At 39.4% G+C, this 14989-nt stretch overlaps 1 protein-coding gene across 3 annotated transcripts in view; it reads left to right on the top strand.

Moving 5' to 3' along the window:
- The window catches only part of PALLD (palladin, cytoskeletal associated protein), a 386227-nt gene that overhangs the window by 152121 nt on the left and 219117 nt on the right, over positions 1–14989 (top strand). For 2 of the 3 annotated variants that reach the window (XM_021698996.2, XM_044912854.1), the window contains exons 3-5: positions 9449–9515; positions 10790–10895; positions 13271–13345. In XM_021698996.2, the coding sequence (XP_021554671.2) occupies positions 9449–9515; positions 10790–10895; positions 13271–13345 (248 nt within the window). Of the gene's footprint in view, positions 1–9448; positions 9516–10789; positions 10896–13270; positions 13346–14989 lie in introns of those variants that run through there. The other variant, XM_044912855.1, reaches the window with a different exon arrangement.

The raw sequence follows: 14989 nt of genomic DNA, 5'->3' as shown, positions 1-14989 counted from the left end.
TATTTTATATTTTTATATTACTCATATATTTTATATTACTCATATATATAAATATATATACAATATAAATACATTTTATATTTTTTATATTTTATATTTTTATATTACTCATTCCAGGACTGAATTAGACTCAAACATACCGCTACTGAATTGTATCCTAAACCATGTTGCTGTTATTGTGTCAGCATGCAGTCATTTGTGGGGTCTGTCGAGAGTAGGAAGTTTTTTATAGAACTTCAAAATCTCAACAAAACCTTAGCTAAAAAGTTAACCTGCTGGTTGAAAACTAAATTTCACTGTCTTACACATCAAGTTTTAGAAGGATACAAAATAAATTATAGCTTAAGAACAATAGCCAATGTTTATTTAGCATTAACTAGGAGCCAAGTACTGTTCTTGATTTTTGCATGGATTATCTCATTTAATCCTTACAAAAATCACCTCCATTTTCTGGTTGAGGAATCAGAAACTCACAGAGGCTAGGTAATGTCCATGATATCTCTCACACACAGCTGGGATTCAAGGATTGAAAGCCAGGTAGTCTGACTCCTGAGTCTGCCCTCTTAACCACAGAGTAAAATGCACATGATCTCATTAAGATGGGGGCAGCTAGGAACCTGTGTGTTCAAGGAGCAGAAGGAAGTCCAGGAAGGTAGTGGCTTGGAGAGTTTGGCTATGGCCAGCACACGTGCAACATAGAGCCCTGTGGTCACTGTTAGCAGTTTGGTCTTTATGCTAAATAGAATCACTAATTATGGAGAGTTTAAACTGAAAGGTCACATTATCTGATCTCTATTTTTTTTACGTTTTTTTAATTAACATATAATGTATTGTTTCAGGGGTACAGGTCTGTGATTCATCAGTCTTACATAATTCACAACACTCACCATAGCACATACCCTCCCCAATGTCCATCATCCAGACACCCCATCCCCCCCCCCCCCCCCCCACTCCAGCAACCCTCGTTTGTTTCCTGAGATTAAGAGTCTCTTATGGTTTGTCTCCCTCTCGGGTTTCATCTTGTTTCATTTTGCCCTCCCTTCCCCTATGATCCTCTGTCTTGTTTCTCAAATTCCTCATATCAGTGAGATCGTATGATACTTGTCTTTCTCTGATTGACTTACTTTGCTTAGCATAATACCCTCTAGTCCCATCCACTCCTTTGCAAATGGCAAGAGTTCATTTTTTGATGGCTGCATAATGTTCCATTGTAAATATATACCACATCTTCTTTATCCAGTCATCTGTTGATGGAAATCTAGGCTCTTTCCATAGTTTGGCTATTGTGGACATTGCTGCTATAAACATTGGGGTGCACGTGCCCTTTCAGATCACTGCATTTGTATGTTTGGGGTAAATACCCAGTAGTGCAATTGCTGGGTCATATGGTAGCTCTATTTTCAACTTTTTGAGGAACCTCCATACAGTTTTCCAGAGTGGCTGCACCAGCTTGCATTCCCACCATCAGTGTAGGAGGGTTCCCCTTTCTCTGCATCCTCACCAACATCTGTCGTTTCCTGGCTTGTTAATTTTAGCCATTCTGACTGGTGTGAGGTGGTATCTCATGTAGGTTTTGATTTGGATTTCCCTGATGCCAAGCGATGTTGAACACTTTTTCATGTGTCTGTTGGCCATTTGGATGTCTTCTTGGGCAAAATGTCTGTTCATGTCTTCTGCCCATTTCTTGATTGGATTCTTTGTTCTTTGGGTGTTGAGTTTGATAAGTTCTTTATAGATTTTGGATACTAGCCCTTTATCTGATATGTCATTTGCAAATATCTTCTCCCATTCTGTCGGTTGTCTTTTGATTTTGTTGCCTGTTTCTTTTGCTGTGCAAAAGCTTTTTATCTTGATGAGGTCCCAATAGTTCATTTTTGCCCTTGCTTCCCTTGTCTTTGGCAGTGTTTCTAGGAAGACGTTGCTGCAGCTGAGGTCGAAGAGGTTGATGCCTGTGTTCTCCTCAAGGATTTTGATGGATTCCTGTCTCACATTTAGGTCTTTCATCCATTTTGAGTCTATTTTTGTGTGTGGTGTAAGGAAATGGTCCAGTTTCATTCTTCTGCATGTGGCTATCCAATTTTCCCAACACCATTTGTTGAAGAGACTGTCTTTTTTCCATTGGACATTCTTTCCTGCTTTTTCAAAGATGAGTTGACCATAGAGCTGAGGGTCCATTTCTGGGCTCTCTATTCTGTTCCATTGATCTATGTGTCCGTTTTTGTGCCAGTACCATACTGTCTTGATGATGACAGCTTTTAATAGAGCTTGAAGTCCGGAATTGTGATGCCGCCAGCCTTGCTTTTCTTTTTCCACATTCCTCTGGCTATTCGGGGTCTTTTCTGATTCCATACAAATTTTAGGATTATTTGTTAACATTTCTTTGGAAAATGTTGATGGTACTTTGTTGCTCTGGCATATCATCTGAGACCAGCTAGAAGCCTTTTGCAGGAGTATGGAGGAGAAGCAATGGGACTTCAGGAGAATAGGCATAATGGAGAGGGAGAGTCAGACTCGAGTTGTGAGTTCAGAGGTAGACTCCAGAAGCCATGCGGTGGACTAGATGTGGGGGTGACGGGGTGAAAGGGATCAGGGACAACTCTGTGGACTTCAGCTTTACCATTTGTGTGTACTGTGTTGCCAGTCTCTGAAAGGGGGAGGACCGGCGAGGAACAGGATTAGGGCCAGAGGGAAGTAAGGGCTTCGTTTTGAACATGCCAAGTTTGAAATCCCTACTTATTTATTTTATTTATTTATTTATTTATTTATTTATAAAAGATTTTATTTATTTATTTGACAGAGACAGAGATAGCGAGAGCAGGAACACAAGCAGGGGGAGCGGGAGAGGGAGAAGCAGGCTTCTTGCCAAGCAGGGAGCCCGATGTGGGACTCGATCCCAGGACCCTGGGATCATGACCTGAGCTGAAGGCAGACGCTTAACGACTGAGCCACCCAGGCGCCCTGAAATCCCTATTTAGATAAGTCAGTAAGTAGACATAAGAATATTGTCTAGCGCACAGGATGAGAAAAATATTTTTGGGAGCATCAGGATGTGGGTGGTACCCAAAGCTCTGGGACTAGGCATATTACTGGTCAGACCAATGAGGGAGAAAGATGTGATGGGGAAGAGTAAGGGGACTGAGTCTGAGCTGGGGATAATCCTTCCTGCATGTTGAACTTCCAAGAGGAGGAGATGCCAGCAAACGAGAGGAAGAAGAAGAAGCCCCTGGGATGGGAGACAACCAGTCAGAGCAGTGTAGGAGGGGGCAGGAGACAGTGTTTCAGGAAAGAGGGTGAGGCGAGCTCTGTCCACTGTTGCCTCAGAGTCCAGTCAGATGAGGACAGGGAGGAAACCACTGGGATTAGCAACTGTGGGTGTTGTCGGTGATTGTAACAAGAAGGGTTTGGGGAATCTGGAGAGCACCAACAATCACATGGAATGAGTTGAGAAAAGTTTGCAAAATATGGGAGGAGAAGCAACAAATAGTAGATGGTGTTGGGGAAGTTTTGTTCAGCCACCAGCAGAGATATGGGCCTGTATCTGGGAAGGAGGGTGGGGTCAAGAAAGATGGTATTTTTGCACTTTGTTTGCTTGTTTTCATACCAGAAGTACTAGAATATGTTTCTTTGCTAATGGAAATAATCCTTCTAGATCATGTAGAAGGGAGGGAGAGTAAGAATGAGACCAAAGTCTTGGAAAAGGAGAAAGGGGATGGAATCTGGCCCACATGTGTGCTAGGTGGAGAGGGGGTTACCCTCCAGGACTAGATGGCAAAGAGATAATCCTAAATTCATGATATAAATAGGAAAGGTAAATGTAAGCATGTGAAATAAATACAGACATCTCAAGTTTCCACCACTGCCACCTTTTCCTGATTGTAAAATGGATTACACAGATTATTACAGCTTTAGGAGCTCCCAAGAGGGCAGGGCAGGATGATGATCCTGAAATATGGGATGAAGGAAGTGGGATTAACCCTGACTTTGTAGGAATCGGATGGAGAGGCGGACAGGGCAGCATGAAAAATGTGGAGAAGGGGCAGGAATACTTGAGCATGATTCACGTTGGCAGACCCTGTGCAACATTTATTTGTAGGTTCTCAGCGCTTTGAATAATCAGATAAAATATGTGTCCCTTTTAAGGGACATTTTGAAGCATGCGGAGATGTTGCAGAGCACCCCACCAGGGGAAAGCCCCTCTGAGTATATAATACTACGAGAAGCTCAAGGAGTCTAGACACAGCTTTGGGCATTCCTCACCTCATTTATTTTTAAATAACTTTTATAGTATTTTCTGGCTAGCTTAGTTCTTAGCTCCATGACCCTGAATAGCTATTCAGCGGCTCTGTGCTTCATTTTCTCCATCTCTGCATGGAGAAAATTAGATTATGGTAAGGATTGAGAGCAGTTCCTGACACACAGTGTGAGCTATGATTGCTGTTATAAAAATAGCACATTTTTTTATTTTTAGAAACTTAGAGCATACAGATAGAAGGAAGGTATAAAAATCATGTGTAACGCCACAACTCTGTGAAGGTTACTCTTAATATTTTGATCTTTGCAGTCTTTATCCTGTGTGTGTACGTTTTACTCTGCATACTCTTGTACCTTATTTTAAGTTTAACGTGTCACAACTACCCATGTCATTAATTTTTTTCTTTTTGAGGGAGCAAGTGCAGGGACGGGGGCAGGCAGAAAGAGAGGGAGAAAGAGAATCCCAAGCAGACTCCATGCCTAGTGCGGAGCCCCACTCAGACCTCAGTCCCACAACCCCAAGATCATGACCTGAGCAGAAACCAAGAGTCGGATGCTTAACTGACTGAGCCACCCAGGTGCCCCGTGTTAAACATTCTTTAAAACTCATTTTAATGTCTTTATAGTCATTCATCTTTTATAAAAATTTTAAATCATTGGCATTGCTTCATTAGTCTTATTGGAGTCTTAAATGGTTATTGCTGCACTGGTGGTTATAGCAACTGAGAGAGAAGGGAGGGAGAGGATGAGTAGCTCGAATGGGGGCGGAGTGTATTTGCCCCTTAAATTTTGAAAAGCAAAGTATGCGCAAAGGATGAATGCCATGACCAGTTTCACTAAAGTCCCGCAAGGTCTCCAATACCTATTTAATATATACATATATTTTTAAATGGTTGATACTTGCTCTCATGAAGACTTCCTATTTCTCAAAGTTGAAGCTGTATGACTTATTTCCAGCTTGCTTGCACTCAGAAATATGCCTTTTTTTCCCTTTTATTAAGGAAGATACCAGATTGACAAAAATAATTAAAGCATAGTGTTTTTATGAGTGCAAGGGAAATGGGCATTTTGATGTATGGCTATTTTATACCCTTTCCTGGGGAAGTATTTTTTTTTTTTTTAAGGTTTTATTTATTTACTTGGCAGAGAGAAACACAGCGAGAGAGAGAGCACAAGTAGGGGGAGCGGAAGACGGAGAATCAGGCTTCCCGCTGAGCAGGGAGCCCGATGCGGGGCTCGATCCCAGGACCCCGGGATCATGACCTGAGCCAAAGGCAGATGCTTAATGACTGAGCCACCCAGGCGCCCCTGGGGAATTTAGAGATGGAAATACTATATCCATTCCTAGTGGAATGGTGAGATTATGGTAAAGCTGCACACATGTATTTGAAGCAGCCATTAGAAAATTATTAAGTACATGTCTGATGTCATGGAAAGGCATTTCACAATGTATTGAGCGAGTAGGGGAAAAAGGCAATAATTTAACAATAGGCATAGCATCATCTTCTTAAAATATATTATTTATATAGGTACACAGGGATAAACTTTAGAAGGATATGCTCCAAAGTATCTTAGTGGTGGTATTCCAAATGATTTTTTTTCTTTAATTTTTGCTATTGAACATTTTCTGGGTCTTTTCCTACGAGGAAGTATTAAATGGGGTACGTATTTTAAATGAAAAGGGCACGCACACCTTTTAAAGGCAAGACAGCAGGCACATTTTTGTGACATTTCCACTGGCACTGAATTTCCAGAAAAGCACAGAGATCATGGGCATTTGATTCCTTCACTGTGTGTGGGGAGTGATATAGAAATAGCATTAGACGAACAGATAGATGGATAGTAATTGCAGGTTCTGGATCATATCCCTTCAGACTGGAGCCTCCATCAAAAACTGAAAGTGATGTTTTGATAATACAAAAATGGTAACCAGAGACAGGAATGTCCTTTCCTGACCAGCAGGTGCAGAGCAGATGACCAAAGGGAGGAGACAGAAGGAGAGAGGGAGGGGAGAGTCAATCTTGAGTGGGGAGGGAACTTGCTGGCACAGATAGGGAGATTTGATCTCCCACCATCTGCAAGAGCTGCTCTGACACCTGAGACAGAAGGTGACATTGAGATTTACAAGGGTTGGACAGGTGTGCAAAAACTAGCCAATGTATTCTTATCCAGGGATTACAAACCTTTTTTGGCCCTTTACCTTTCTCTAAAAACCAGCTGGAAAAAAATTGGGAAAAAAGAATTTTCAAGAAAAGGAAAATTCTAACTAGATAATCAGAGGGGATTTTATTTTTAAGAGTTAAAATGTTTGGCATCAGGGGCGCCTGGGTGGCTCAGTCATTAAGGGTCTGCCTTCGGCTCAGGTCATGATCCTGGGGTCCTGGGATCAAGCCCTGCAATGGGCTCCCTGCTCCGCGGGAAGCCTGCTTCTCCCTCTCCCACTCCCCCTGTTTGTGTTCCCTCTCTCGCGCTCTCTCTCTCTGTCAAATAAATAGATAAAAATCTTAAAAAAAAAATACAAATAAAATGTTTGGCATCAGATGAAAGACAGCTATTTGTCTCCCCAATTTCTGGCCACTTTGAGAGCATCTGTGATAACTTCAGTAGGACTTTTGCTCCCCCTCCCTTTCTCTTTAATGCTCCTGTGATTCCAGTAAAACTGATCTGTCTCAAGTCACCCATGATTTTCTGGTAACTGAGTCTACTGATTCTTCCTCCTGTTTCCCCTGCTCACGTCCCATACCTCCTCATCACGGTTAAAACTTTCTCCGTCTCTGTCACCTGTTTTTGATGGTTTGCTGGTGCTGCTGCTCTTTTGTTTTGCTACTCCCCCAGTTCATCCTGCATGGTTAATTTTCCCACCCACCACTCTGGATGCCTAGACAGAAAGTCCAAGCACTTCGGTCCTTGTATTCCGCATCCCACTTTACATTTCTCGACTTGCCTCCCACTGCTGCCCCCCAGCATGCTGCTCTTTTGTGGCTGCTCAGTTCACTTTCTGTCCCCAACCAAGCATTTGCAGTTCCCAAGGTTCCATTCATTCATCCTGCCACCAGTTGAAGGCCTGCCATTAGCAAGGCATGAAGCCGAGGCCTTGGAGGAATAGACATCCACAGCACATGAAGGTCATACCACATGGGGGATGTCACAGACCACAAGTTCAAAAATCCTCTCCCCACGGCTTTCCAGTTATGTGACCTTATGCAAATTACTTAATCTCTTGGTTCCTCAATTTTCTAATGTGTAATTAGACATAATTCACCTCTTAGGTGAGTTATTATAATAATTAAATGTTACACAGTGCCTAGCAGATTCCCAGGCAAAATAGTAAGTACTCAAAAATTGGTAGTTCCCTTCCTAACCCCACCTCAATTTTTCCAAAAACTTACAGTTTTCTAGCAGATATGATGTTTTAAGTGACCTGAGTAGTATAAGCCAGAACATGGGGAGTTCAGAGAAGACAGAGCACAGAAAACACTAATAGGCTGATCATATCTAGAAGACTAGTTAAGAGTTTCCTACGAGATGAATAATATAACTAAATGTACAAACATGGGAAAAGACCCAAGAAAGGAAAGCCCCCACCTCCTTTGGGTCTTTACTCAAAGCCCCCAACTTGATGGAGCCTTCCTTGCCACCCCACTTCACATTGCATCCCACACAATGCCCATCCTTCCCTATACCCCTACTCTGATTTGCTTTCCCATTTCACTCACCGCCATGTCATGTATTTATTTAGTCTGTGGTCTGTGTCTTCAAAAGAATGTAAACTCCACGGGGGCAGGGGTGTGTGGGATGTATGTGTATATTTCTTCACTGCTGCATTCCCATTACCTAGTGGAATGTACACCAGTGAGTATGTTCAACTCTCTGGCTTGGGGTTATAGGACATGGAAGTTCTGGCTGATAGAACTAGAAAATCTGGTTGGAAATCATGAAAGCCACTAAATAACAGGGGTTTAGGTTTTTAAATTTACTTAGTTGAAATTCCTTATCTTAGGGTTTTGTTTTTTTTTTTTTTAAACAGGAAGGGTGAGCTATAGTAAAAAATGACATCGGTTGAAGATTGACAGAGAGACAGAGGAAGACAAGATAAGAATCTATTTTGGTGGTCTAGGAACTAACTGAAGAAAGCCTATACTAAGCGGTAGTTAGAGAAGTAAATACGAAGGGACAGCAGACATTCCAGCAGAGTTACCTAAACCTGACTCTTAAAACATGAATAAAGGACAGGAGAAATAGAGTCATGCAACGGAACACTGGGCAGCCATCCAAGAAATTGAGGAAATGCATATATTCTAAATGTATTTATAAGCACCAATAATTGCAAAGAGTACATATAGTGTGATTCTACTTGTAGAGATATGTACATAAATACATGTATGTTAATACATTAAATTTATCTGACAAATAGATACCAGACTATTAACACGTGCAGAATGGCATTAAGGAAGGTACCCACTGGTCTTTAGTATTATGTCACATAATTCTATGCCGTTTGGTTACTTTTCTATAAGCATGTATTATTTGATATTAAAGTATCTTTAAATAATTTAACTCATTTTAAATACGTCTCATAAAAGAAATGTCAAGAGTATACTTCTAATCATCACAATTATTTTAAATCTATCACAGTTTGCATTTTGACTAAAAACCTAATAAGGTGACCCTTAATTCAAAAACCGTAATGAAGCAAATGAATTTGGGAAAGCATGATCCAAAATCAGAGACCTTCTTATTCAAGAATGAAGCCACTATTTTGTTCTAATTTATCAGAGTCAGAAAGCATCTCCTAATTAATGAGTAATGAAGTCATTAATAATCCACACAATGTAATCTCCTGGGAAAGGGTTAAAGTTTAAAATCATGAATGCTTTGCACACAGACACACACACACATTTATTTCATAGTTTATAAGCCATTTAAAAATATGGTTGTGATGACCAAAGTGATAAAAATGAAACTAATAGTAAATCTGGCATTAAAACCATATTGCTTTGAAGAAAGCTTTTTATAGAAGATCTTTCTTTAAGTAGTTTTATGAAAAATAACAGTTCAAGTAAAAATGGTCTGAACCATTCCCTATTTCAGCATAAGACTTCGTCTGTGATTATTTAAAAATGAGAAATATTACTCCTTGAAGCAGTTATAGATACTACTCAGATCTTAAATTTATCATTATTTTTCACTCACTCAGGTGCCAGTTCGACAGATTCTGAGAGTGAAAATTTAGCTTTCAAATCAAACCCTGGAGCCATGCCACAGTAAGTGCCTACGATCCCATCAATTATCTGTACAACAAAGAATGTGGACAGAATCACTGGGGTAAGAAGCAGTGCGCCTTGTGCTGCGAAGGAAGAGGTCAGCTGATGTCAGTCAAAGATCCAATATTTGAATGTGGAACACAATTTCTAACTTAGGAATTTAGACTTTGAAGTCTGTACTTCATCATTGAGATGCCAAAATCACACCGTAGACAATCTTAAGTTTCAAGGACAACTAACTGGTTATAAATATATGAAAACAACAGCAACATTGAGAGGAAATTAGTTAAATCATTACCAAAATGTAAATGAGGACGAATCTATTTATACAAATTGGAAAGTGTGCAATTAGCCCAGAAATACTTGAATAAAGACTATTACTAGTTAGATCTTATCATGAAAATTGTAAAATTTAGTTCTTCTTACAAAGACAAATGGATTATTTTCCAAAATAATTATTATGTAAATTGATGATAATAATTAAATTTTTGCAAAAATAAAATTAAACCTACCAGAATTTTGTAGAAAACTCCATGAGTGTTGAGACTGTGCTAATAAATTCCTTTGATCTGCTAGCAGATACGTAACAATTATATCTATTCAACATCAAATAATCCCTGAGTATTAATGCTAAAGGAACCTTGTGAGATCATATACTCTGCCACTCCTGATTTCAGATAAGGATCTTAAGTTTCGTGAAGTTACTGGACTCGCTTGAGATTGCACAGCCAGCCTCTTAGCAAAATTGGGCCTAGAAACCAACTCTTCTTAACCTTTTTCTACACTTCACTAACTTTTATGCTGTAAGAAAAGACAAAAATGCCAAGACATTCTCAACAAAATTAGAAACCAGAACAAAGAACAGCTGCTAAACTTAAAATAGACCACTAAAACTTTGAATTAAATACAGAACCCTAACCCTAAAGATTTCAAGTATCTGCTTATTGCTACAGATTGGGCCTTTTCCAGATATTTTCTTTTCTCTTAGGATTTCCAAGTTCAGTACTTTAGGTTCTCTGATAATAACTGAGTTATATATAGTTATTTTTCTTTTACCCGTGTGTTTATTTTGCTAATATCTATAAGATCTATTCTATGCATATGTTGACCACAGCTATTCTAACTGTAGATTATGGCTTCCCATTTCTGAAGCACTTACAGTTGAAGTGGATTGAGTGCACAAAAAGAAACTGAGCTCTTGTGGGGAAAACTTTCAAAGAGCAATTCCTGCTTTAAAAAAATTGATGGAACGCACTTGCCTCCTTATTTTCCAGAGCTCAAAAGAAAACAACTTCTGTCTCCTTGACAATAGGATCCTCATCTCCAAAGACAGGAGTGACCACAGCTGTGATTCAACCATTGTCTGTCCCTGTTCAACAGGTAAGTGTGCCTTGGACCAGAGACCATAGTGAGTCAAACTCATTAGCAAACTTCTTGGTTTAAAGATTACAGCTTTGATTCCAGCTAGTACACTCCCTGTAGCATTTTTTAAGTGGAAACACAACTGGGAGGAAAGAAAATGATAGGTTAAGTCCTCCCTTTCAACCCACTAAAAATCATCTTTTATCAAAAACACATCACCAATTTCAACGTCTGCATTTCCATTAGGAATGTCTCTAACAGCCCATAGCCTGATAAAGTGGTATCTCTTTTAGCTATGACTATTTGATTTTTCTTCCACCTATATGTCCTCTTCTGTTTAGCCAAATTTATTAGCTCATTTAAAACAAATTAGAAGCAAGAAAAGTCCACATACCAACAAAAGTTCTTCTAAGAGATAAACAGATAATTTAAAAAAATTCCAATTCCTTGACTTAACCAAGCATTTTTATCCTGCCTTTTTTTTCATTATAAGACTGCTATATCCAAGAAAGAACAACAATACACACTACTGGAAAATAATACTGAGTTTACTTTGTAAACATAACAGGAAATTTTTTTTAAAAACAGTAAAAATATAATTAGAATCTAAATGTTTTAATCAGATGTATGTTACTTTGCCTTTGTGCTATGATGTGTATATTTAAATAAGACACTCACAAAAGGCTTCCCCACCCTTGCCCTTGAAATATAAATGAATTCCTAACTAGTAAGTCTGTTTTGTGAGCATCACCAGGCCCTCCATCTATTGAGCACTCAGGTGTTTTTTTAATTGTAGTATGTGACATATACTCTTGGATATGTGGAATATGGAAACAGTAAAGACATTTGAGTTTATAAACTTGAACCAACCAGTATAATTCATTCAAAGATAGCATAGATATTTCCTGTAAACCCCTAAACCAGAGTGGAACTTCTAAAAATATTTCTGATTAAATCAGTGGATTTTTTTTGTTTAATATTTAAGTATTGATGAGTGATGAATGCTTATTGGCACCATGCTAGGAATTTCATTGGAAAAAAATACATCACCAGCTTCATTCCCAAACACTTTATAGAACTATGCATGGGAAACAGGAAATATACACATGAAACATTTCTTGAATGTGGCAGAATGTGTTAAAGTGTAACACAAAAGCCTAAGAGCAGAAAATATTTAAATATGTAAGCACCATAATAATGTAAATGGTACATTTTAAATGGTTTAAATTCTCCAGGAACACTAAATGGAAGGTCATATATTCCAGTTGTATAGGAGGATGAGGGGCTCACAGAAACTCCATTGCTTTATTATTTTAAGCAACATCACATAAAGTTGAACACCCGGGAGCCCGATTGCCTGGGTGCAAATCCTAGGTCTACCACTTGATGTAACCTCTCTATGCCTGGTCTCTTCATCATAAGATGAAGATAATACCATCTATCTCACAGGACTATCCTGATGATTCAGTGAATGAGTGAATCTCCCTATAACACTTAGAACAGTGCCTGGCACAGACTAAATACTATATAAGTGTTCAAATAGTCTTTGGATGTATAAAGACAACAAAAAGTGAAACCCAGTCTGAAGCACAAGCCAATGAAAAGTCTTACAAGGATAATGAATAAGGCCCTTTACTATCCTAGCATCTCTACAGCTCTGCCAACATTCTCGATGATAACTTGTGACATATTTAGACACATGGTATCAGATCACCATTGTCTGGGGTTAAGAAGCTAGCAGTTGCTTACATAGAAGGGAATAAATCCAAAGTGTTTGAAGATAAATGATTGGAGAAAGAGACATATTTTCCATTCACTACTCTGGAATCTTTATATTTCCCCAGAGACGAGTGCCATTCAGTAAGTATTTTAGCACCTTTGTTTTTTGCACATCAAGAAAAAAACAATATATTCCTTTTTAACTTGTTTCCTGTGATCCCTTACACAAAAAAGAGTACAGGCTAAACATAAGGTAGATGGTTGATAATTTACCCTCCACTGCCAGCCACTTGTGCTTTTAATTCCATGAATCCAGACTGTATTTAAAAATAAAATATAATGTCTGTGAGAACTTTTGAAAAGACCCCTGTGGAAGTCCCACACACAGAAATCCATTTGGTAATAGCATTTACAAGCTCATGGATCCCCAAGGAACCAGGGAACTTTTACCTTGAATATCCTTTTGAATAGAGAAGTGTAACAGCTGTGAAAGGAGGACGTGGAACAATGTCTGTACTGTATGTGAGCCTAGACCAGCAAAATGACACATGGCGCTATTTGCGTTCCCTCGTTCCATTCATGGGGAGTGACCCCAATAATGAAAGTTTTCTTTAGCCTGTCTTTTCAACAGTTTCTATATTCAGAATTTGATCCATGCGTCTCTGCGTTTTCAGGTCCACAGTCCAACCTCGTATCTCTGCCGGCCCGATGGAGCTGCTCCTGCCTACTTTCCTCCTATTTTTACAAAGGTCTGATATCTGCAAGTCTCGTTCTCTGTGTTTGCTTTGGTCCTTAAGTTCCCTTCACATGGGGCTTCATGTAGCAGTCTTTAAAAATTAAAATGAGCAGATCCGCAGGCTCTCGTGGTTACCTTTGGGGCTAAATAGGTATTTACAGAACAACTGTTGTGTGAGTATCATCCTGTCAAGGGTCTGAATGATGTGGGCGTGGTCAGTGACCTGATAGAGCTTACAGTAGAGTGGGGAAAACCAAGATGGGTAGAAAAAAATGAGAGAAAGAGCTGTGTAGGAAATTGCTTGGGAGAACCAGCATGTTTTAGAGAGAGAGAAAAAAAAAGGACTAACAGTTTGTTCTCCAAGTTTGTGTTTTGCATTGCCAAACTGAATGACATCCATTTCAGTAGTCAACTGCTCAACTCAGAAATGGCTCTAGGTGGCATTTTTTTTTTTTTTTTTGAGAAAATTACAAACCTTGATTGAAAGACACCTAAAAAGTGGATGTCTTTCCCAAATAAGTGGAGAGAGATTCCATGTCTGTGGACTGAAAAGTGATAAAAGTCATGACTCCCAGATTAATGTATAAATTTAATACAGATCTAGCTGAAATTCTAAAGGGTTCCTTGTTTTATTTGTTTGATGTAGAACTTGGCAATTTGATTCTAAGAAAAAAACGTCTAAAAATAGCCAGGGTACTCCTGAAGAAGGAAAATCGGATGCTGGTAAGGAAGGCACAGGATTTGTCCTCGGAGATGTCAAGACTTTGTAAAGGTAGAGTAGTTAGGATAGTATGGTGCTGAACAAGACCAGACAAATTGGGAGGTGATCAGAGCCCACAGACACTCCAATATCTACAGAAACCTATAGATCGCTGGGTAAAGAATGACTTCTTCAGTAGAGATAAAAAAATATTAAATTGGACTCCTACCTCACACTTTTTACAAGAATCTAGGCCAAGTAAACAAAAGACATATGTGAAAAAGCAAATCCATAAAACTTGTGCAAGGCAGTAGGGAAGAGCATCTTGCTTGTCTTCTTGTAGGGAATGATTTTTTTTCCTTCCAAGCCAGCCTGGATCCAGCTTTATTAAAGGTCTTTTCGTAAGCAGGATATTTAGTGTAAGACACTGGCAACAAATGATTATATTTGACAACAACTTTGAAAGTACCAAAAAAATAAAACAAAAAAACCTGACCACTGAAAGCAATGCCACTGTAGTCATCCATAAAGTCGTCCTTTCATGCTGAGAATAGCAGATGTTCCCACCGTGTGGGTAGTTCAGCTGCTCTGTGGTTTTAGAGCTTTTCAAAAGCAGCTTCACCAGATCATCACCAGGAAGTCTGTGTTCCCTGATGTTGTTTTTGGGGTCCCAGTGCATCTCTTGATTTAAGCAAATAGAGAGGATGTGAGATTTTGCTTTCCCTCCCTACAGGGCTGCCCCACCGTGGCCTGGCATAGTGTGATGGTACGGAACTCCTCCTGGGCACCAAGAGAAAGCCTCAAAAGCTAGACAAAAAACCTTGTTCCTCCATTGCATTCCAGCTCCTGAGGCATTGACATTATATTAGTGGTATATCCACACCCCCAGAAGAAAACCGGGAAACATACTCTATGCTAACCACACAGCTTAGTAAAAAGAAAAGTGAAACATAATTC

The sequence above is a fragment of the Neomonachus schauinslandi genome, chromosome 2 (assembly GCF_002201575.2).
Source record: "Neomonachus schauinslandi chromosome 2, ASM220157v2, whole genome shotgun sequence".
Classification (NCBI taxonomy): domain Eukaryota; kingdom Metazoa; phylum Chordata; class Mammalia; order Carnivora; family Phocidae; genus Neomonachus; species Neomonachus schauinslandi.
The sequence above is the reverse complement of the archived record's forward strand: the minus strand, read 5'-3'. Positions and strand labels throughout refer to the sequence as shown.